Source organism: Primulina eburnea, chromosome 1 (genome assembly GCF_022965805.1).
Source record: "Primulina eburnea isolate SZY01 chromosome 1, ASM2296580v1, whole genome shotgun sequence".
NCBI classification, from domain to species: domain Eukaryota; kingdom Viridiplantae; phylum Streptophyta; class Magnoliopsida; order Lamiales; family Gesneriaceae; genus Primulina; species Primulina eburnea.
The window spans coordinates 4,951,458-4,974,653 of record NC_133101.1 but is presented as its reverse complement, the minus strand read 5'-3'; the positions used below and the strand labels follow the sequence as shown (position 1 = coordinate 4,974,653).

Below are 23,196 nucleotides of genomic sequence, written 5' to 3'. Positions count from 1 at the left end.
CTTTTTTTATTCCCAATTCTTATCGGGACGGGGATCGGGTTAGGGGGTTACGGGACGGGTCCCTACCCGATCCCAGCCCTACTTTAAAGGTTTGAGAGGGACCCGTCCCAGCCCTACTTTAAAGGTTTGAGACTATAAAATTCAGAATTAGTGTAAATAATCCAAGAGCGATAGAATGACGGCGGAGTCATATAATAGAAAAAGTGAGCAAATTCATGTGTTTTATTGATTATTTACTCTATTATAGTATATTTCAATGAGTGAGAGTATTAAATTTAAAAATTGTGTAAAATAATCCAAGAGAGATTGAGAACGACTGAGAGTGACTGAATGATGACTGAGTGATATAATAGAAAAGGTGAGCAAATTTATGTTTTATACTCTCACAATATTATAGTATACATAATAGAGCAAATGGTCTACCAAGAATTAATTTGATCACCTTTTATATTATATCAATCGGTCATCATTCGATCGCTATCGATCGTTCTCTCTCACTCTTTGGATTATTTTACATTAGTTTTAAATTTTATTTTATCATATCATTAAAGCATACTATAGTAGAGAAATAGTCCACAAAACATGAATTTGCTCACTTTTTCTATTATAACATGCAATCTTCATTCGACCTTCCTCTATCGCTCTCAGTCTCTATTTAAATTATTTTTCACTATTTAAATTTTATACATTCTCATCCATGAAATTATACAATAATATAGTAAATTATTATAAATAATGAATTATATCACCTTTTATACATTGAATAGTATGGAATATCTTCAATTCATGCATTCTAAATCATTAATGTTCAATTACATTAAAAAAAAACATCTAACTATCCGCTTAAAAATAACATTATTTTCTAGTACATCAAGTGGTTTTACTAGTACATTTTGTCTTAACATCATTGCATATATTGCATTTCTTCTTTCATCATCGTGCACTCTCCAATAGATGGTCTTCTTCGTTTATTTATTCTCCCCCGCTTTGGCTTGAAGTTAGGAGGTAGCACTTCCAAATTAGAAATATAATCACGAATCTTCCAATCTCTTGAATGAGACACATAGGAAATGATACCCGAGTAGGTAATAAGGTGAGCACAACTCATAGATACCAAAACTTGTTAGATGACAAGCTGCTAATGTGTTCACATAAAATTTTCTCACATTGAAACACACAACAACTGCATGAGTAGGTCGAGAAATCAACTATTTCATTTGTATCATCACCAACTACATGATATTCAGAATAATTCAATTGAGTTATTTTTAGACATTCTGATTGGGCAAACTGTAGTAGCCCGAATCCCAAATTGGGTAATTAACGGATTAATGGTGATTAAGAAGGTTTAATGTGTAATTTTGACCGAGTCATGACCGGACGGACCGAAGATGGTTCGGAAGCACCGAAGAGTTCGGAAGGTCCGAAGTGGGTTAGGTGGATCCGATCATGAGGTGTCAAGAGCAGCTGGACACGTGGGAGTTCGGACGATCCGAAGTGTAGGTTCGGAGGATCCGAACATGAGGTGTCAAGAGCTGATGGACACGTAAGAGTTCGGACGTTCCGAAGAGGGTTCGGACGATCCGAACATGGCCTATAAATAGTGGTCGGATTTCCTCATTTTGACTCGCCAATTCAGAGAATTCCATAGCATTTCAGTCGTTTCTGACAGGTTCTAGTCTTGTTCCGAGATTTGGGCACTAGCGGGGAGCTGCTGGTCTTGTAGCAGAGCTGTGCTCTAGTTGGGAGCTAGCGGCATCAGCGGGCTAGCGACGGACGAAGGTTTGGAATTTTATCAGTATTTATCTCAGGATTATCTAGTTAAGTCTGGTAGATAAGTTTAGTGATGGTTTTCACTTGATGAATAGGCTTGGATTAGACCTGTTGTCTGGTTGTTCCAGTGAATTAGGATTGCTGTGATAGAGGTACGAAAGTACTATCCGAGATATCCTGGTTGAGTATACATTCTTATATGTGTTGCATGATTATGTGGTGCATTGATATATGTCATATGATGCATGCTATTATGTCACGTTTATTACTGCACGTTGCATTTCATGTTGAGCCGTATTCTCCTTTGCGATAGCCTTTACTGTTGAGCTGTATCTCTTTCGAGATAAGCTATATCTTGGGGCCGCTCAGCCCTGTCTTGTGGACGCATGGACACCGAGAGTACACAGTGGCCGACGGGTCGGGAGGGCTTCGGTGGTCCGGGACATTTTAGGTCCACGTCTGTCTTGTAGTGGATGCAGTGACCCAGAGGTTGGACCGCGCGGCACTATCCACTTGGCGCCTCTAGACTGAGCATTGTTGAGATCCTTTTGTGACTCCTGTTTCTTGACTACCCTGGTATCATGATCATAGCATGTGCATTTCATATAGGTCTGTATACTCATACTTTTGTACTGGGCGTTCTTATCGCTCACGTCCTCGGTTTTGTTTATTCTTGGACACCCCATTCCCACGGGGCAGGCCTCAGGTTGGACAGCTCAGGAGGAGCAGGAGGAGGACGTTGAGTAGCTGGTTGGTTAGTTTATCGGTATTGTTTTGATTCGATTTGGTGGTATTGGGTATTTTTATTTTGAGTTATTCTAGACTTCGATTGGGTTGTATAACCATTATTTTGTTGGTATTTTTCCGCTGTTATCTCTGATTATTGTTAATTAGGTTAATTGCATGCTTAGTTTTTGATTAGTAGGTGATTCTGGAACGGGTCACTACATTTATGGTATCAGAGCATGCATACGATTTTGGGATATAGATTTCTGTTTTGGGATTTCCGTTGACCAATTTACTAGTTTCCCCATTCTATTGTTGTAGCAATGGCTGACCACTTTGGTGACGGGAGTAGTCAGGGGAGTGTAGGTCGATGGGGTGACCAGGACGATCATAGACGTCATCGTGACCATCGTCATCGACGGAATGGTCCTAGGCGTTTTGATATGCATCGTTTCATGCAGATGGGGCCTAAGCCTTTAGTTGGCGGTGAGACTCCCGATGATGCGGAAGATTGGTTAGAGCGCATGGAGAGTTGTTTCCGTGCATTCCAGTGCACCGATGAGCAGAAGATGGAGACCCTTAGTTTTCTTCTCGAGGGCCGTGCTCGCAGGTGGTGGCGATCAACTTCTGCGCCGATAGTTCAGTCGCAGGGTAGAGCGACTTGGGTCGATTTCCGTGCAGCGTTCATGCAGCTGTACTTTCCTCCAGCCCTTCGCCAGGCCAAGACGATTGAGCTCCTGAACCTTAAGCAGGGGAGTATGTCTGTTGATGAGTATCAGCAGAAATTCTTTGAGTTGTTACCCTTCGCTCCTCATATCAGTGGCAGTTCTGAGGCCAAGTATGATCATTTCCTCCAGGGCCTTAATCAGGAGATCTTTGATCGAGTCACTGTCTGTGATAATCCTACTTCTTATGATGGGTTAGTGAACCGGTGTCGCCAGGCAGAGATCAGTCTCCAGCGTGGTAGGGCTATTTTTTCTTCTAGACCTTCGCATACTTTGAGCCCTCGACCTCAGTCTTTCAAGAAGTCAGGTTCTTCTTCTTCTGGATCTGGATCAAGGTCTAGCGGTGATGTTCGCTTTGGTGAGAAGAAGGATGCTTGTGTGCATTGTGGGAAGAACCATCCATCGGAGCAATGCCGAGTAGCCGCAGGAGCTTGTTATCTGTGCGGAGAGATGGGGCATATTAAGAAGAATTGTCCTCAGTTGCGAGGTGGAGCAGGATCCGGTTCTGGATCCCAGACGACTGTTCAGCAGAGGAGACAGGGTCAGGCAGTGGGTAGTTCGAATCTTCGACCTCGTGCCCAAGGTCAGGTTTTTGCGCTGAACCAGGATCAGCCTGGGATGTAATTGTTATACAGTTGTAATGAAGAATATTTGCAGTGTATTACAATGGTGTTTTATTCTCTTGCCTGATTTCGAGGACGAAATCGTTTTTTTAGGGGGGGAGAATGTAGTAGCCCGAATCCCAAATTGGGTAATTAACGGATTAATGGTGATTAAGAAGGTTTAATGTGTAATTTTGACCGAGTCATGACCGGACGGACCGAAGATGGTTCGGAAGCACCGAAGAGTTCGGAAGGTCCGAAGTGGGTTAGGTGGATCCGATCATGAGGTGTCAAGAGCAGCTGGACACGTGGGAGTTCGGACGATCCGAAGTGTAGGTTCGGAGGATCCGAACATGAGGTGTCAAGAGCTGATGGACACGTAAGAGTTCGGACGTTCCGAAGAGGGTTCGGACGATCCGAACATGGCCTATAAATAGTGGTCGGATTTCCTCATTTTGACTCGCCAATTCAGAGAATTCCATAGCATTTCAGTCGTTTCTGACAGGTTCTAGTCTTGTTCCGAGATTTGGGCACTAGCGGGGAGCTGCTGGTCTTGTAGCAGAGCTGTGCTCTAGTTGGGAGCTAGCGGCATCAGCGGGCTAGCGACGGACGAAGGTTTGGAATTTTATCAGTATTTATCTCAGGATTATCTAGTTAAGTCTGGTAGATAAGTTTAGTGATGGTTTTCACTTGATGAATAGGCTTGGATTAGACCTGTTGTCTGGTTGTTCCAGTGAATTAGGATTGCTGTGATAGAGGTACGAAAGTACTATCCGAGATATCCTGGTTGAGTATACATTCTTATATGTGTTGCATGATTATGTGGTGCATTGATATATGTCATATGATGCATGCTATTATGTCACGTTTATTACTGCACGTTGCATTTCATGTTGAGCCGTATTCTCCTTTGCGATAGCCTTTACTGTTGAGCTGTATCTCTTTCGAGATAAGCTATATCTTGGGGCCGCTCAGCCCTGTCTTGTGGACGCATGGACACCGAGAGTACACAGTGGCCGACGGGTCGGGAGGGCTTCGGTGGTCCGGGACATTTTAGGTCCACGTCTGTCTTGTAGTGGATGCAGTGACCCAGAGGTTGGACCGCGCGGCACTATCCACTTGGCGCCTCTAGACTGAGCATTGTTGAGATCCTTTTGTGACTCCTGTTTCTTGACTACCCTGGTATCATGATCATAGCATGTGCATTTCATATAGGTCTGTATACTCATACTTTTGTACTGGGCGTTCTTATCGCTCACGTCCTCGGTTTTGTTTATTCTTGGACACCCCATTCCCACGGGGCAGGCCTCAGGTTGGACAGCTCAGGAGGAGCAGGAGGAGGACGTTGAGTAGCTGGTTGGTTAGTTTATCGGTATTGTTTTGATTCGATTTGGTGGTATTGGGTATTTTTATTTTGAGTTATTCTAGACTTCGATTGGGTTGTATAACCATTATTTTGTTGGTATTTTTCCGCTGTTATCTCTGATTATTGTTAATTAGGTTAATTGCATGCTTAGTTTTTGATTAGTAGGTGATTCTGGAACGGGTCACTACACAAACATAGTTCACAAAATCAACTCTATGGATGGAGTTAACTCTTGAAGATAACTTTGTAGTTGTGTGGTGTTTTTTGTTGAACCAAAATGAAACCATATTTTGAAGTGCATTCAACAAGGTTATGATATATTGACAGCTCTATTTCATCAGACAATCTAGAATTTATTGACTCGGCCCACTTAGTTGTCATAATATCACGTCGGTTAAAAGTTTTAGACCTTTTGTCAGACATATTGATTTTCATGCAGCCACATTTGGGTGTTTATTTTTCAGCTTCTCATACAACATGTTAAAGTCGGTCATTTTGCAAGCATATGTATGTCGGAATGAGTAGCGATATTTTGCGAAAGATGTAGATGATGCGAGTGCTTGTTGTGACACCCTGACCCGTAACATTAAAAATACAGCGGAAATAAAATTTTCTTTTAAAATATGGAAGGAGTTTCAAAATACATTTCATAAAAATGTTTACAAAATAGCAATACATGATCATTTAAATGACATAACAAAATACAAAATATCATTCTTATAATCATGCCAAAATCTTCCTTCCAACGGTGCATGCATATGACTCCCATCCACGATCACTGTCCTGGTCGGTCACTCTTATCTGCATCACATGAAATAACTGAAATGAGAATAAATCTCAGCAAGTGGAACTCTTACATAGCAATGATACATAGTATACTCTGTAAAACATGACTTTGAAATCATAAATACCATCAACTCTGAAACATGAATACTGTAGCAATAACTGTAGCAATAGCATATCAATAAGATAGCAATAAGATGGTATTCTCTTTTCTCTGGTTGGATTGATATCAATAGTATCTCTGCTCTGGTGCTAATATCCCTATCGATATAAACCGATAACTCTGAGGGATAAAAGCCTATGGTCGATGATCATCTAATTGCATGCAATGCTCTGACTATGATTAATCAATCCAATAAAAACATTTGAACTCTGAATAGCATTTAAGGCCGTCCTTTCACAATCTCATATTTTCTCTTGTATTCCCTTTAACAATAGTGAGATATACAATACCTCCAATAGATAATCAATGAAATCAATACATAACAATGGATCAATGGAAGGGAATATCACTTTAAAATCTTTAAAACACAATACATATAATATCATGTGAGCAAAAAGGATGAAATTCCACTTACAAACCAATAGAACACCTCAAACTTAGCTCTTGGTCACCACCTACAACAATAATCCATAAATAATACCAATATCAACTCTATATCCACAAATACAAGTCAAATAATCCATTAATCAACTCAAACATCAAGCCCAAGTCAACCCTTAACTCAAAACTTTAATAGAATCGCACCAAAAACTTACCTAAGCTTCCTTATACCACGGAGAACGTCGATCTCAGGTCGAATCGCAAACTAAACGCTTGGATTGAAGATAGGAAATGAAAGAAATGAGGGAAAACCCTAAGAAATGGAGAGAATTCGAAATGAAAGAGAAGAGAAAAAGGTAAAGTGATGGCCAACCACTCCAAAAAGCACTAAATATCTCGCCCATACCTCCACCGCGGGTGCGCCAAGCCTACGACCAAATATCAATTTCTGAACCACTGGGACCGCGGGTGCGGTCCTTACATGACCGCGGGTGCGCTCTACCTTCGGACCAAATCTTACTCTGCGCACAGCTTCTACAAAGATCGCCTCAGAAACGCCTCTTCCCGTCCGAATTGGAAAAAGTGGTTAACTACAAAGTTGTAGCTCTATGTCTTATCTTGACTCTCCCAAAATTTCAGATCATTTGGAAGTCGGAGTAAAAAGTTATACTAAATCTCCCAACCTGTGTCACTGGAGGAACGTCGAATCACACGACACACTTCGGGACACTTTTGGCTTACCTTCCACAATGATTTGAACAAAACTCAAAATAAGAAAGTTATAGCCTTATGTCTTATCTAACCACTCCAATTGGCCTCACCTCATTTGGATCAATATACCATTTATCATGAATTTAATCGTAACGCCGCTACAATAACACTGCACATCATCTATAACCAACCATACTATAAATCATAACTCGAAACTCTTAACATCCAAACTATACATAAACTTACCCAAATAGCCAATAATCATACAAAATCTTAAACCATACCGTACACCGGGCTCGGCTATTACAATCTCCCCTCCTTAGAGGAATTTCGTCCGCGAAATTGACGTCACTACACGAACAACTCAGGATACCTCTCTCTCATCTCAACCTCTGGTTCCCACGTAGCCTCTTCTATCAAATGATTCCTCCAAATGACTTTAACAATGCCGATCTCTTTGTTCCTCAGAGTGACGGACCGTCACTCTGAGGGTGATAAGCTGTACTAAATGCTAACCGCGAACCCATAGCTCTAAGCAAACTCTTCCAAAACTCTGAAGTAAATCTAGGGTCACGACCAATCACGATCGACACAGGAACACAAATACGACCTCTGAAAGTCACCAAACCATCACCATACACTCTAAACTCTAAGGTACCTCTCTCCTCTACTCTAGTTCTAATCTCTAACAACTGAACCTCGTCAGTCTGCTCTCTACGGATCATGTCCGTCAATGTAGCCCTAATAACCAACGCTGATAAACGAGCAATGGTCCTCGGAACCATCAAAGCAATCACAAACTCCCCATCTCTGTCCGGAGGCAAACCCGGCACATCATTCTCAAACACATCAACAAACTCTCTCACCACATCAATATCATCAATATTCAACTTAACCATACTATCCACATCAACAATAGAAGCCAAAAACCCATCACAACCTCTACACAGCAATCTCTCAGCCTCAAGACAAGAACTAAAAGGAAGGACCAGCGAAGTACCTGCACTGGCGATCATACCTCTACTGCTTTCCTCTTAGGTGGCATCCTCTACTCTACAATGTGCTCACAAAAGACATATCAATATATAACAATGGATAGATGCAAGAAAACATACCCGGACAGTTGAAAGTAGACGAAGTCATATGCATTGGTCCGAAGAACACCGCTCTGATACCACTAAATGTGACACCCTGACCCGTAACATTAAAAATACAGCGGAAATAAAATTTTCTTTTAAAATATGGAAGGAGTTTCAAAATACATTTCATAAAAATGTTTACAAAATAGCAATACATGATCATTTAAATGACATAACAAAATACAAAATATCATTCTTATGATCATGCCAAAATCTTCCTTCCAACGGTGCATGCATATGACTCCCATCCACGATCACTGTCCTGGTCGGTCACTCTTATCTGCATCACATGAAATAACTGAAATGAGAATAAATCTCAGCAAGTGGAACTCTTACATAGCAATGATACATAGTATACTCTGTAAAACATGACTTTGAAATCATAAATACCATCAACTCTGAAACATGAATACTGTAGCAGTAACTGTAGCAATAGCATATCAATAAGAGAGCAATAAGATGGTATTCTCTTTTCTCTGGTTGGATTGATATCAATAGTATCTCTGCTCTGGTGCTAATATCCCTATCGATATAAACCGATAACTCTGAGGGATAAAAGCCTATGGTCGATGATCATCTAATTGCATGCAATGCTCTGACTATGATTAATCAATCCAATAAAAACATTTGAACTCTGAATAGCATTTAAGGCCGTCCTTTCACAATCTCATATTTTCTCTTGTATTCCCTTTAACAATAGTGAGATATACAATACCTCCAATAGATAATCAATGAAATCAATACATAACAATGGATCAATGGAAGGGAATATCACTTTAAAATCTTTAAAACACAATACATATAATATCATGTGAGCAAAAAAGATGAAATTCCACTTACAAACCAATAGAACACCTCAAACTTAGCTCTTGGTCACCACCTACAACAATAATCCATAAATAATACCAATATCAACTCTATATCCACAAATACAAGTCAAATAATCCATTAATCAACTCAAACATCAAGCCCAAGTCAACCCTTAACTCAAAACTTTAATAGAATCGCACCAAAAACTTACCTAAGCTTCCTTATACCACGGAGAACGTCGATCTCAGGTCGAATCGCAAACTAAACGCTTGGATTGAAGATAGGAAATGAAAGAAATGAGGGAAAACCCTAAGAAATGGAGAGAATTCGAAATGAAAGAGAAGAGAAAAAGGTAAAGTGATGGCCAACCACTCCAAAAAGCACTAAATATCTCGCCCATACCTCCACCGCGGGTGCGGCAACACAAGGACCGCGGGTGCGCCAAGCCTACGACCAAATATCAATTTCTGAACCACTGGGACCGCGGGTGCGGTCCTTACATGACCGCGGGTGCGCTCTACCTTCGGACCAAATCTTACTCTGTGCACAGCTTCTACAAAGATCGCCTCAGAAACGCCTCTTCCCGTCCGAATTGGAAAAAGTGGTAAACTACAAAGTTGTAGCTCTATGTCTTATCTTGACTCTCCCAAAATTTCAGATCATTTGGAGGTCGGAGTAAAAAGTTATACTAAATCTCCCAACCTGTGTCACTGGAGGAACGTCGAATCACACGACACACTTCGGGACACTTTTGGCTTACCTTCCACAATGATTTGAACAAAACTCAAAATAAGAAAGTTATAGCCTTATGTCTTATCTAACCACTCCAATTGGCCTCACCTCATTTGGATCAATATACCATTTATCATGAATTTAATCGTAACGCCGCTACAATAACACTGCACATCATCTATAACCAACCATACTATAAATCATAACTCGAAACTCTTAACATCCAAACTATACATAAACTTACCCAAATAGCCAATAATCATACAAAATCTTAAACCATACCGTACACCGGGCTCGGCTATTACACTTGTACACAACGATAATTGCGCTGATAATGACATCATGTATGTCAGAGATAGTTACCAAATCAAGATTAACTAGGAACATTTATTTAAATCTTCAACTGGAGTCGGTCTCCAAATGAGTATCATTGTTCACTTACTTAACAAATAAATAAGCTAGAAAAGTTCTGTAACTCTCTTCTGGATCTCCTCTCAAATGATTAAGAGTAATTTCCTTGACCTTCCAAGCTTTGTAATAGCCAACACCAAGCCCTTTATTTTGCATCATCGTCATTATTGTTTTTTGGTGCGGGAGTGATTTATTGCCCTCTAAAATTTTCTAGCAATACATCTACAAATACAACATAACTTTCTTGTGGTGCCTTCATTGTCTGTCAGAAAGGTCACAAGTGTGTATGTTACAATAAATTTGAATTCCAAAATGATTTGAATTCTCTTTTTGTATTGCTCGCACTCATATCAAAATCAATTATTTTCTTCCACATTCAACCCACATTCAACATTTGCATTTGCATCAAAATCACATTCTCTTCTTCTACCTTCTACATTTATATCAAAATTCATAACACTACCCTCCACATATCCAAAATGCACATTGCTGTCATTATTTTATTCTTTATTAACTCCAATATCACAAATCTTAATGACTTCCACATGCAAAACAAGTCTAGTACGCGAATTACCAAATGATAGATATGTTCTTGAGGATCTTGAATTTCGTATATAGATTGGGCATGGTTTGCAAGTATCTACTTCTTGTAAATAGCTCAACTTTAATTCATTCTCTGATTGATCCAGACATGTATCTCGTATATTTCATTCATAACACATTCTATGGTCAAATTAGCATCATCAATCGAAATAGTTGTTCATTCTTTATATTCGCTTAACCATGTATAAATTTCTTATTCATCAATTTTCCCCTCTACATTGGGAAGAAATTTCAGGTTTTTTATTCCTAAACAAGAATGATAAAATTTCAACTAATTTAAGGAGAAGAAGAGAAAATGAGAAGAGCCAGAAAGGATTTAGGCGGTGATTTTAAGGGAAGTAGAGAAATTGAGATTCTCAGAGGAAGTAGAGAGATTGAGACACACGAATTTCTATAAATAAGATGAATATCACATGATTTTTCATATGTTATTTGGGGTATTTTGGAATTTTTAGGCGATTGAAGAATTGACAACTAAATTAAGTTAAAACTAGAGAGCCAGACTGTTGGGTGCAATAATTATCCCTGCTTAGTAGAGCGATCGAACCGCGGTGCTTGAGCTGCTGTGCGGTTTAAAAGATTTGAGTTGCACCATTACCACTAGCTATAGCTTTTGGTAAAGCGACAAGCGCTCGGTCCTATAATTGGTATCAGAGCCAAAGTCTCGGGTTCGATTCTCATTGATTGCAATGAGTGCACTTATTGGGAGGGGGGATTGTTAGGTGCAATAATTGTCCCTGCTTAGTAAAGCGATCGAACCGTGGTGCTTGAGCTGTTGTGCGGTTTAAAAAATTTGAGTTGCACCATTACCACTAGCTATAGATTTTGGTAAAACAACAAGCGCTCGGTCCTACACAGACCATTACTTATAATGGGACTCTTGAAATTAAGCATTGGAGATTTATTTGAAGTTTCTCCATATAATACTCTAACATACATACATACATTGTGAGGCCCGGAACCGAAGAGGGCGGGGGGTGATCGCCAGTGCCATCAGTTGCACGGATAATGAGCGGCTCCTCGCAGGCTTCTAGGTGGAGGGAACATGAATGAATCGACCCACACGGGAATGAGAGGGATTCCGAGACTATTCAATGTAATGGACAGTTGAAGAGGGCTTAAAAGATTTGATTGGTACTACTCATATCACGAAGGTGCATCTTCTTTTCAGTAGCTCATCACATAAGAACTCCAAAGTTAAACGTGCTTGACTTGGGGCAATTTTGGGATGGGAGACCTCCTGGGAAGTTTCCCAGGGTGCGTGTGAGTGAGGACATAAGCACGCAGAAAAGACTCGTCATGATACAGTGAGGACAGTCGTCGAATCTGGGGCGTTACAAGTGGTATCAGAGCCGACCTCTCTAAGTACGGTGTGGTTCGGGGACGAACCAAACGGAAGCTGGTGGGCTTGTGAGGCCCGGGACCGAAGAGGGCGGAGGGTTATCGCCGGTGCCATCAGTTGCACGGACAATGAGCGGCTCCTGGCAGGCTTCTAGGTGGAGGAAACATGAATGAACCGACCCACACGGGAATGAGAGGGATTCCGAGACTGTTCAATGTAATGGACTGTACAGTTGAAGAGGGCTTAAAAGATTTGATTGGTACTACTCATATCACGAAAGTGCATCTTCTCTTCGGTAGCTCATCACATAAGAACTCCAAAGTTAAGCGTGCTTGACTTGGGACAATTTTGGGATGGGTGACCTCCTGGGAAGTTTCCCAGGGTGCGTGTGAGTGAGAACATAAGCACGCTGGAAAGACCCGTCTTGATACAGTGAAGACAGTCGTCGAATCTGGGACGTCACATACATACATATATATATATATATATATATATATATATATATATATATATATATATATATATATATAGAATTATGAATCGAATTAAATTTAAATTAAATAATTAAATTAATATAAATATTTAAATTAATTATTGAAATAAGTTGTTATAGTTATATTTATTTTCGATATAATATTAAATATATCAAGTTAGATTTGTAATTATATTATATTATTGAATTTATAAATAAATATTAAATAAATCGTGAGAATTTATATATATAATTAAAATAATATTTCGAGAATAGTATTTTTAAATAGATGGATTGGAGATTGATACTGTATTTGATGCAAAAATTATATTGTCTTGATTATGAACTAGAGATAACTAGTGCTCCAATCGACGTATCTTGTCGCGCTAGGTCGATCCAATTTTACCTCCCAAGCGCGAGCTGCTTGGTGCTGAGGGGCGCACAAAAATATATCGTATTGCCGCTTCTTTCATGCAAATCTTCTTCATTTTCACGTTGGGACGAGCATGATTACTCGCCCTAGCGCACCCTCCTCGCAACTTCCCCAATAATTTTTTTTTGTTTGATCAATTCTACCTATTAATCAACCAAAACATGTGAAAGACAAACAATATGCATAAATTATAAATAAAAATGATAAAATGCAGACTCAATACTCTAAACTCTTGCAATAAAAAATTAAAATTTAAAATATGTAAAAATGACACTTATCAGTTGCACTTATAGAACTATATCAAATGCTTCATTATCTTAATACAAAAATCTATTACATTTTCTCAATGAAAAAAATCTATTATATTTTAAATTTTAACATCTTATATAAAAATTCTATTACATTTCATTATGCTCAATCACATTTATTCGCATTTTCTCTCGTCGTTGTTCCGAATGTTCCTTCATTTTTTACTTGGTTTTCTTCATCACTTTTATTATGTTGTGTTCGGCGCGCTAGTGGTTTTTGATCAACTATTGAGAAAATATTGAACTTCTAAAGTTTTTGACCTTAAGAATTCTCTCATCCAATGTATTTCCTCAAATACTAAAGCTTGTTACATTGTAACCATTGAAACAGGGCAAACTAGAATTTTTTTGTCATTATAGACAAATTATATATATTTGTGTTTTTTGCAACCACCATCGCACTATTGTAAAAGTTTCCTCATATACATTATTAAAATCAAAAGCAGTGATAATAAAATAATTATCAAGTTTCTGACTGGAGGATCCTCGTGGACGTTTCGTTCATTCTCTTAATAAAAATTGTGTTTTAGTAAGTTTACAAGAAATATTAGTAATGACAGTGGTTTTGTGATTCATATGGAGTAATTTGTCTAACATATATATAAAACAAAATCAATGAGATATTAAGAACTATTTCCATAGTGGAGTCTAAAGAATTATAATATAATGTTAACATTTCACCATCTGATTTAAGTCTATGGTTAAAACAAAAACACATAAAAATATTTCAGAATTTCTAAAAAAATATTTCTCATTTTGCTTTAATGACGTAAATACATTGAACTAAAGTATCATCACTATATTTGATATGTTCACTAAAAATGCATGCGATATTGCAACAATGTGAGAAAACTAAAAGAAAAGTAAGATAATAAATATCGGATAATTGTTCACCAGCATCATTAAATTTTTTGAAAAAAATTCACAAATATTAGTGCATATGTTCCATTAATTCGAAAATAAATAAATATCACGAGCATTAATATATTGATGAAAAAATATAAATAATAAATGTTTATATTATCTATGGTTGTTGATTTCAAATGCAATAATAAAAAATAAATTATTGTATGACCAGACGAGTAAGACCCGTTCAACCTGACGAGTCGGACTCGACGAGTCACAAGATTTTTTTACCATAATCGTAACCAGGTCGCCTTAGGACGTTTCCAATCATGATTCTAGATCAAACCTGTTGACTCGACTAATCAGCTCGTTTACCACAAACTGGTTCCAGTCCGGGTCAGACCCAACCTTTGTCCACTAATTAAGAATTCAATAGACGATTTTCTCAATTAGAGCAATTTTTTTTCCTTTATGTGGGTTAAGACTAAAGATATATACATGAAATATTAAATTGGAAGTAATAAAACAAATATTGTTTTTGTAATAAAAATGGGGACATACCAACCTACCAAATGTATTTAGATATATATGATATATCAATCAAAGTTTTTTTTTTTAATTCTATGTCGTCAAAGTATTGACGAAACATCGAAAAATGTTGATGTATGTGACTCCATGTCGGCATTATAACAAAAAATAACCGGAAATTAAAAACAAATGCACCATAACCAAATTTGAATATTTAGTGTATCAAAACCCTAGATACCTTAACTGTTAATCACCACATAAATTTCAAAAAATTCAGCTAAAGATAACATTTTAGAAAGACAGTTACAAATTTATAATTTATGATTGTGATGGCATAAATAGATCAACTTAGATGTATACATCAAAGCAAGCCCTAATCCAAAAGAAAAAAATTACTAATTGCCTTCATTCATTTCCTCCCTTCGCCATTATCAAAATTCAAAGGGTCATCTCTTAATCAACTAATGCTCCTAATCTAACAATCTTCTGCACAAGCGAAGCTTGAACCAGCAGCATAGTACTCACATTTTCCACCACGAGAACCATCAGTAGAGCAGCATTCGCCGCGTTCTTGGTTAAAACAGTGTAACATATGGAAGAAAGCTATGAACTCAACTTAAATTTCGAATCAAGTAATACGAAAATTTGAAGATAATTTATCAGGTATGCAGCAAACAAAGTCTTGTGCAACTTTACTCTAGCATTAAAAAAAATCCTCATGCAATTTACTGACCATGCACCACAAACTTCATCACATCATTTGATCTCCTAGATAACAACTTTCTAACGTGTCTACGCATTGTTTTCTATTTCGGTTTTCGCCATTCAATATTATTATGGCTATTTAATTGAATCAGATCAATTTCGCATAGCTAGCCATTGTTCAATTGAAACACCATTTCATTTGGCAGGCAGATATTTATTTAATTTAAGTTTGGCATGCCTAGGATATTACTGAAGAACACATGCAGTCCATACACAACACAAACCATAGAACAGCAAAATAAACAAGAAATAAAGATTGTCTGTTCCTAACAAAGCTCGAAAACACAAGCTTGAGAAAATAGACTTACAATGCGATCGAGCTTGAGAAGCTTCACAAGCTCGAAATGTCTTCCGTGTATCAATTAAACTCAAACCACAGAAAGAAATTATTTAATTTTTAAAATTTGTTTGAATAAAGTATAACACGGTTTGAAACACCAAATATAGCCTCCTCTCTGCACCAAATTAGGTGTGGAGGTTTTCAATTTTTTAATCTTTTATTTAATTTTTAATTATTATATTTATTTAAATGAATATTGAATAAATCATGAGAATTAATGTATTTGAAGAAGATCAAGGTTATAATTTTGTAACTTATGATTATGATGCCGTAAATATTTAATAAACTTAGATATATTATAAATCAAAAGGCAAAAATTGATGTGCCCTCATTCATTTCCTCCCTTCACCATCATCAAAGGGTCGCCTCTTAATCAACTAAACCATATATCCTAACAATCTTCTGCACACACCAATTTCCAAAGCCTAGCTCCTACACTCTTTAATTTACACCCAAAACCTCTCTGTCTTTTTCCCACATTCCCCATCCTACCCCTCTCCTCCAGCAACACCAATATGCTACACACTTTCATTCCCAAGGCAAGCCCCCCTAGGGGCAGATTAGTCCTTCCATGCATGCCTAAACCTCAGCCGCTACACTCCATGTTTTCAGAGATGGGCTCAGCACCAAAAAACCATACGCATGCAAAAAACACACACATTTATTTTTCTCTCCCTCTTTTAATTTCTCCACTCTCAATATTCTGTGTGTAGTTTTCTTGTTTGACCCTTTGTTTTATCTCTTTTCTCCCCATAAAAATATGGAGTATTTAATTGGAAAACCAAATTTGCACGAATACACATGCACCATATGATTGGCTGATAGCTAGGGCGAACTCCCCATTAATCCCCTTTTCTTGATTTTATCCCCACCTATATAAACCCCACCAACAAGAAATTTATTTGACCCACAAAACGATCATCATCACAAGTACGATATACACATTCGATCTTCTTTTTTTAAAAAACCCATCTTTGGATTTGCTTGTTTCTTGCAGAAATGGAGGGTGAGAATGAGAATCTTGGGAGTGGTCCAGGAGGGTCTAGGTGGAACCCTACGAAAGAGCAGATAAATATACTGGAGAGTTTTTATAGGCAGGGTTTGAGGACTCCGAGTGCGGAACAGATTCAGCAGATCACCGCGAGGCTCCGGGCGTTCGGTCATATCGAAGGGAAGAATGTGTTCTACTGGTTTCAGAATCACAAGGCGAGGCAAAGACAGAAGCAAAAGCAAGAGTCTTTCGCTTATTTCAATAGGTTCCTCCATGCGAATCCACTGTTTCCACATTATCAGAATGGTAATGCATGCATTCTTTTTGAAAATTTTATATATCTGACGATTTATTACCTAATGGATGGTATTGGTATAATTTGTTTTCTTTGAATTCTTGATCTAATTTTTTAGTTTTGTGTTCCTAACTACAGTTGTTTGCGGCCCATGCTACATCCCACCACCCCAAAATGAATCAGGTTTCTTGCCACAGTGCCCAAAGGTGGCAGTGCCCACATCTGCAGGCATCAAAAGGAGACTATCAAACCCCACAAATCAGCCGTTCCATCACCCCAGGAGCAGAAAGGAAGACTACTACTTATACCCGATTTCGACCCCGAAAAACTCTAAAACACATAACCAAGAAACGCTGGATCTGTTCCCGGTCCATCCCACCGGAATCCTACAGTCGAAAAATGGCAATGGAATAGATAACGGAACCGCTTCGAGCACCCCGAGTTCTTCAGAGAATGAATGCAGTGTTAATCTTGGTACCGATGAAGAAGAAAATGCCAACCGCCATGGCTACCACCATGATCATGATCAAGATCATCCCTTTTTTGATTTTTTCTGTGGGAATTAAGTCGAATTGAAGGTGTGTTCCTTCTCAAAAAACACTGAATTCTAAGCGTTTTTTCTTCAGAACTGACAGGTGAAATGTGGTTTTAATGTCGAAAATGAATCTTGACTGCAGATTTTTTGAGTTTTTAACTTTTTGCTGTATTGGGGGGTTTGGACACTGACACAAGGGTTGCTTTTTCTCTTTTGGCGATGGACAATGTACGCTGTAATTGAGATTACTGACTTTATAATTATCACAATATGCTGCTTTCATTTTATTTTCATGTTAGTACATTTTTTAGTTGGATTTTAAGCATTTCTTGTCTATTCTCTTATTTATTTCATTTTTATTGTAATATTTCTGTATCAATGCTCAAATTCTGTTATCCAAAAATAAAAAAATTACTTGAAACTGAAATCGTTCGATTAACTAGAAACATAAATTCATAGAAAAAGTTCGATTTCAGAAAAAAAAATCGAAATTAAAAAAAAAAATTCAAGTTACTGAACTAAGATTACCAAAATTTACACATGCGTGTTACTGTCTTACCTTAAAAATGCATTATCTATTATTATTGCACGATGATGATAACATATGATATAAATTAATATTTAAAAAATATTATCTATCATTTTAATTTCTCTTTATTTAATTTATTTTCTGATAACATATACAATTTTTGTTATTGTAAGAAGAAGTTTAATTAATTATGCACTTAGAATTTATTTGTAACTAATTATTAATAATTTCATAGTTTTTGTTATATTTGAAAAATTTTCGAACAAATAATATCCTATAAAATGAAATATTTATGAGTATTAATGTATTTACCTATCACATTAATTATTTGAAAACAAATAAGAAATAAATATCTAATTAAATGTCGAGTTATTTCAATTATTTTTACAAAATTCAAATTTGATTTTGAGATCCCTTAAGATATAAACTACATTGAACTGTTTGAATTGGTTATATCTGTTTATTTAATTTTAATTATGATTTTAAGTTTTGTGTAATTTTTATATATTTAAGTCTCAGTAATATCTATCATATTAAATAATATATAATTTTTTTATATAATATTATATTTTTCAATTTTTAAAAGAGTTTCACCGTGAATTTTTTTATATTAATTAATCATAAACTATTATTATTGTTATTGTTGTTATTATGTATCTTAATTATAACTTTAATATAAATATTTGTTAAAATTTTAAAAATATTCTAAATTTTTAATTTAAATTTATTCGTCTAATAAACGACAAAATTTTATAATTGGTAAAAAAAATTATTTATTATTTAAAATTTTGATAAATAAAAAAATAAATGATTTTTTAAATATATTGTATATTTTTTTATGAGTAAAAATTTCACTCAACTAAGATAAAGAAGTCAATTTAACGATCGAAGATTGTTATCTTTATTTAAGCGCTATCTCAAACGACATACATATTTTTATAGAGCAGATCTCTTGTAAGTTGGTATCACGAATATTTATCTGTGAGACGAGTCAACCCTACCGATATTCACATTAAAAAAAAAAGTAACACTCTTACCATAAAAAATAATAGTTTTTCATGGATAAGCCAAATAAGATATTCGTCTCACAAAATACGACCCGTGAAACCGTCTCACACAAGTTTTTGCCATCACATTATTAAATTAGATTAATAAAAAAGAAGCACAAAACCATTTTAATTTAATTTAAAAAATTAATACTTTTTTTAAAACAATTATTTCGTGAGAACATGAAATTTAGTAGATAAGGATATTTTCGATGAATAATCTATTTTTCGAAAACATTTAAAACATAAATATTAAATAGGTGTATAAATTTATCAGGTTAGCTTTAAAAATATTTAATTTATATTCGAAATTATCGGATTTGAGACAAATTTATCATATTTGAGTTTTTTTTTTTCCAAAAACACATGGAACTTGAGCACAAGTTTAATCTTCTGGGAGAAGATTATCAACAATTGAAGAACAAATGAAAAATCACCAATTAAATAACACATGAAACAACTTTAGAATACTCTAATGCCTTGTATATATAAATTGATTAATGCAATAAAAAATTCGAGAGAGAAAGTAGTCCAATGAGAAAAAAATTAAAATTACAAATTAGTGTACTTGGGATGAATGAAAACATTTCCATTTAGGTCGAATGAAGTAATAATTTTCAATCCCTACATTAGAAAAATAGTAAATAATATATTTCAAAGAATAAACAGAAAAGTGAAAACCCTTCTAATTTAATAATTACACAACCAAATTAAGATGAGTAGATGTTTTGTAAGACGGTATTACTGATCTTTATTCGTGAACACTGCTCATATTTACAATAAAATGTAATACTTTTGTCATAAAAAATGATATTTTTTCATGAGAAGTTTATTTGAATTAAGATTCATATTGGAAATTCAAATGAAATTGCTATCATGAGGTTCTATGTTAATTTGACTTGTAAATCTGATATGAGGTCAAATTCATTTAGTATATTATATACAAAAAAATTAAACGATCAAATTGATGTAATTACGAAATCGGTGCATACAAAAGGAAATCAAAAAATGGAAAATGTAATTTAATTCACATAGCCAACTCAAGAATGTGTGCATCCATCATAATATCATAACCAAGAATCAAAATCCGAAAGGTTATCTGTTGACCGAAAATCATATAAAGATGTCGAATCCGATCTCGAAAATCCGAAATTTTGAAAATCTTTGGCGATAAATGACTGTAAAAATGAGCATCAAACTTGCGATTAAACATAAAATGGAGAAGTTGGTGTCATCTCTTTTGGTTTTAGGCATTTGTTCATCTCTGGTCTCAGGTATAAACTTCACTTGGCTTCCATCATTTTAATGCTCCACAATTATTTTTCCATATAAATATAATGAAAATCGAATAAATAAATATAATTCTCTACAATTGTGGCTAAACAATCCAAGAGAGCTCGATCGAAGAGGAAATTACATTTCTCATCTCGTAAGTTGGATGTTTACGAGCTTTAATTTATTAGTGATTAAATAATAAATAAACGCGATGATTCGACGACGGGACAATTAACCATCTATATAAAAACTCTTGTGTGACTGTTTTCCAGGTCGATTTTGCAAAGTAGATCTCTAACCCGACCCAATTCAAGAAAAAATATTAAATTTTTTTATCTCAAAGTATTATTTTTCACAATAACTATGGACGGATCGACCCTTCTCACATATATAAATGCATAAGATTGTTTCACAGACATAAATAAGATATTAATCGTGAGAATATCTCACAAGAAATATACTTAACCATCTATATATAATGTTAACCACGTGCAGAAATTGTAGGAGAATAAATTAGTTTCTTGTGTGACATATTTCCTCTTTGTTTTAACTATTTTTTTGGTTTAAAAATTCATAGATTACATATTTACATTAAAGTTAATAACTCTGAGGATGAATTTTTTAATTTTTTTAGAAAAATTGTTTTAAGTAGGATGATATCTTGCTATTTAAAAAAAATTACGATGTTTCATAATCTTTTTATTTAATCTGGATGATATGGTCAATTTATTATCATGTAATAAGAATAAGATTGATTCTACACCTCTATCCCATATTATTAAGGTTAAAGGGCTTAGTAAGTATAATAGATCTCTTGTAAGACGATTTTGATCCACAAGTCAATCATGCTCATATTTACAATAATAAGTAATAATTTTGACATAAGATGACCTAAATAAGAGATATGTCTCACAAATTAACTTGTGAGACCGTCTAACAAAAGTTTTTGTAGTAAAACATTTGAGGACACATAATATACTTAGGCATAGTTTGGTACATGAGATAAAGGAGAGATTGGTAAATAATCCTCTTTATCCCATGTTTGATACATTTTTAAAATAATATCATGGGCCCTTGATAAATAATTTTTTAGAAGGATAAGATATCCCTTCTATTAGGTGTGATAATTTTTATTTAAGGACAAAATACACTACAAATAACTTAATTACCCTCAATTTATAAATGATTTTTATAAATCAATGCTAATAGGTAAAAATTAAAATCGAATAATTATTTTTATTATATTATATAATATGATAATTATATAAATGAATTCGAGATAATTATATAAATAATTTTATAAATCTTAATAAAATTATTAGTATCATCCGATTAACATTAAAAATTGATATTTGACTTGACTCACAAAATCAATGGCTCAATTATCATATTATATAAAATATAAAATTAGGTAAAAATAAATAAATTATGCAAGCACTATCGGCGTATGAACAAATAAAAAATATGAACTCAAACAACAACTTTGAAATTATAAAAATTATTATGATAATGTTAATTTTATCATTATAATCTAATATATAAATTTAATCACTCTTATTAAAATCATACCAAACATTAAATATAATATCCTACATCTTATTTATCCTTAACTTATCCTTATATTATATATCACATGCTTATCCTATCATATGTACCAAATTATACCTTAATATAACAGAAATACCCCTTTTCAAATTACAAAAATATTTCATTTTGTGAATTTAAAAAATCATAAAAATTTAGTTTAGTAAATCTGTATCATATATATAACCACAATATCGAAATAAAATAATTCTTTATCTTTATTTATACTTATCATAATTAACTATGTAAATACATATATGTGTGTGTACGCGTGCGCGTGCATCGAAGGTGTCCTGAAAAAAATGATAAAAGCAGGCACATTATCAAGAGATGAAGTGGGTAGCAACAAAAAACCTCTATGGGGTCCAATTTGCAGCAAGGAGCTTGACGGTCTTTGTGATGGCACAAAGATTGATTCCTGTGTCGAACCATGCAGCAAAGATTTGGGGGCAGATGTCGTTATTGAAGCTGATTGCAGACTTGTCTATCAAGGACCATTTAAAATCAGATTCTGTTCTTGTTTCTATAAATGTGCCGAATGGCCACCCGCTATCGCTATTGGAAGTTGAAAAATTAGTGGCACGATTGTATCATCATATCAATAATCTTTAAGCGTGCAATTTATCTATATTCGGATTGCGAAGTCCCTGTTGGATCATTCGTTTCTTCATTGTCTGTGTTTTCGCTGGGTGGGAAAACGCGGGTAAAAAATAAGGGGCATAAGCTAACGACGGTTTAGGCTCAAAAGCGAGATCAAAATTCGACGTCTGGGGTTGAAATTAATCAAGCATGTACATCGAGCTTGAGCAGAACTGCACAAGTTTAATCTTTTAACAGAACAGATAAGCAACTATTAAAGGACGTATGAAACAACTTTCCAACAATGGTTCAGTGATTCAGTGTAATGCATAGCCACTATAAATGCAATCAAAATCATCAAAGAAGCCAACTTTTTGACAAGAAGTACCATTTATTCCTTTTG

At 35.5% G+C, this 23,196-nt stretch overlaps 1 protein-coding gene and 1 long non-coding RNA gene across 2 annotated transcripts; both read left to right on the top strand.

Moving 5' to 3' along the window:
- Positions 1 to 16,958: 16,958 nt before the first annotated feature.
- LOC140821600 (WUSCHEL-related homeobox 4) lies at positions 16,959 to 17,811 on the top strand. The gene is made up of 2 exons (XM_073182477.1): positions 16,959 to 17,256; positions 17,384 to 17,811. The coding sequence occupies exons 1-2, from the start codon at positions 16,959 to 16,961 to the stop codon at positions 17,809 to 17,811; spliced, it is 726 nt and encodes a 241-aa protein (XP_073038578.1).
- A 2,736-nt stretch (positions 17,812 to 20,547) lies between these two features.
- On the top strand, positions 20,548 to 22,884 carry LOC140823639 (uncharacterized). The gene is made up of 2 exons (XR_012116251.1): positions 20,548 to 20,629; positions 22,530 to 22,884. It is a non-coding gene; the product is annotated as an uncharacterized lncRNA (long non-coding RNA).
- The last annotated feature ends 312 nt before the right edge of the window (positions 22,885 to 23,196 follow it).

Bases quoted from the DNA above. Each gene is read 5' to 3' on its own strand.
- LOC140821600 (XM_073182477.1), top strand. From the start codon at position 16,959: ATGGAGGGTGAGAATGAGAATCTTGGGAGTGGTCCAGGAGGGTCTAGG. The intron at 17,257-17,383 runs GTAATGCATGCA...TCCTAACTACAG, and splicing joins GTTTCCACATTATCAGAATG to TTGTTTGCGGCCCATGCTAC.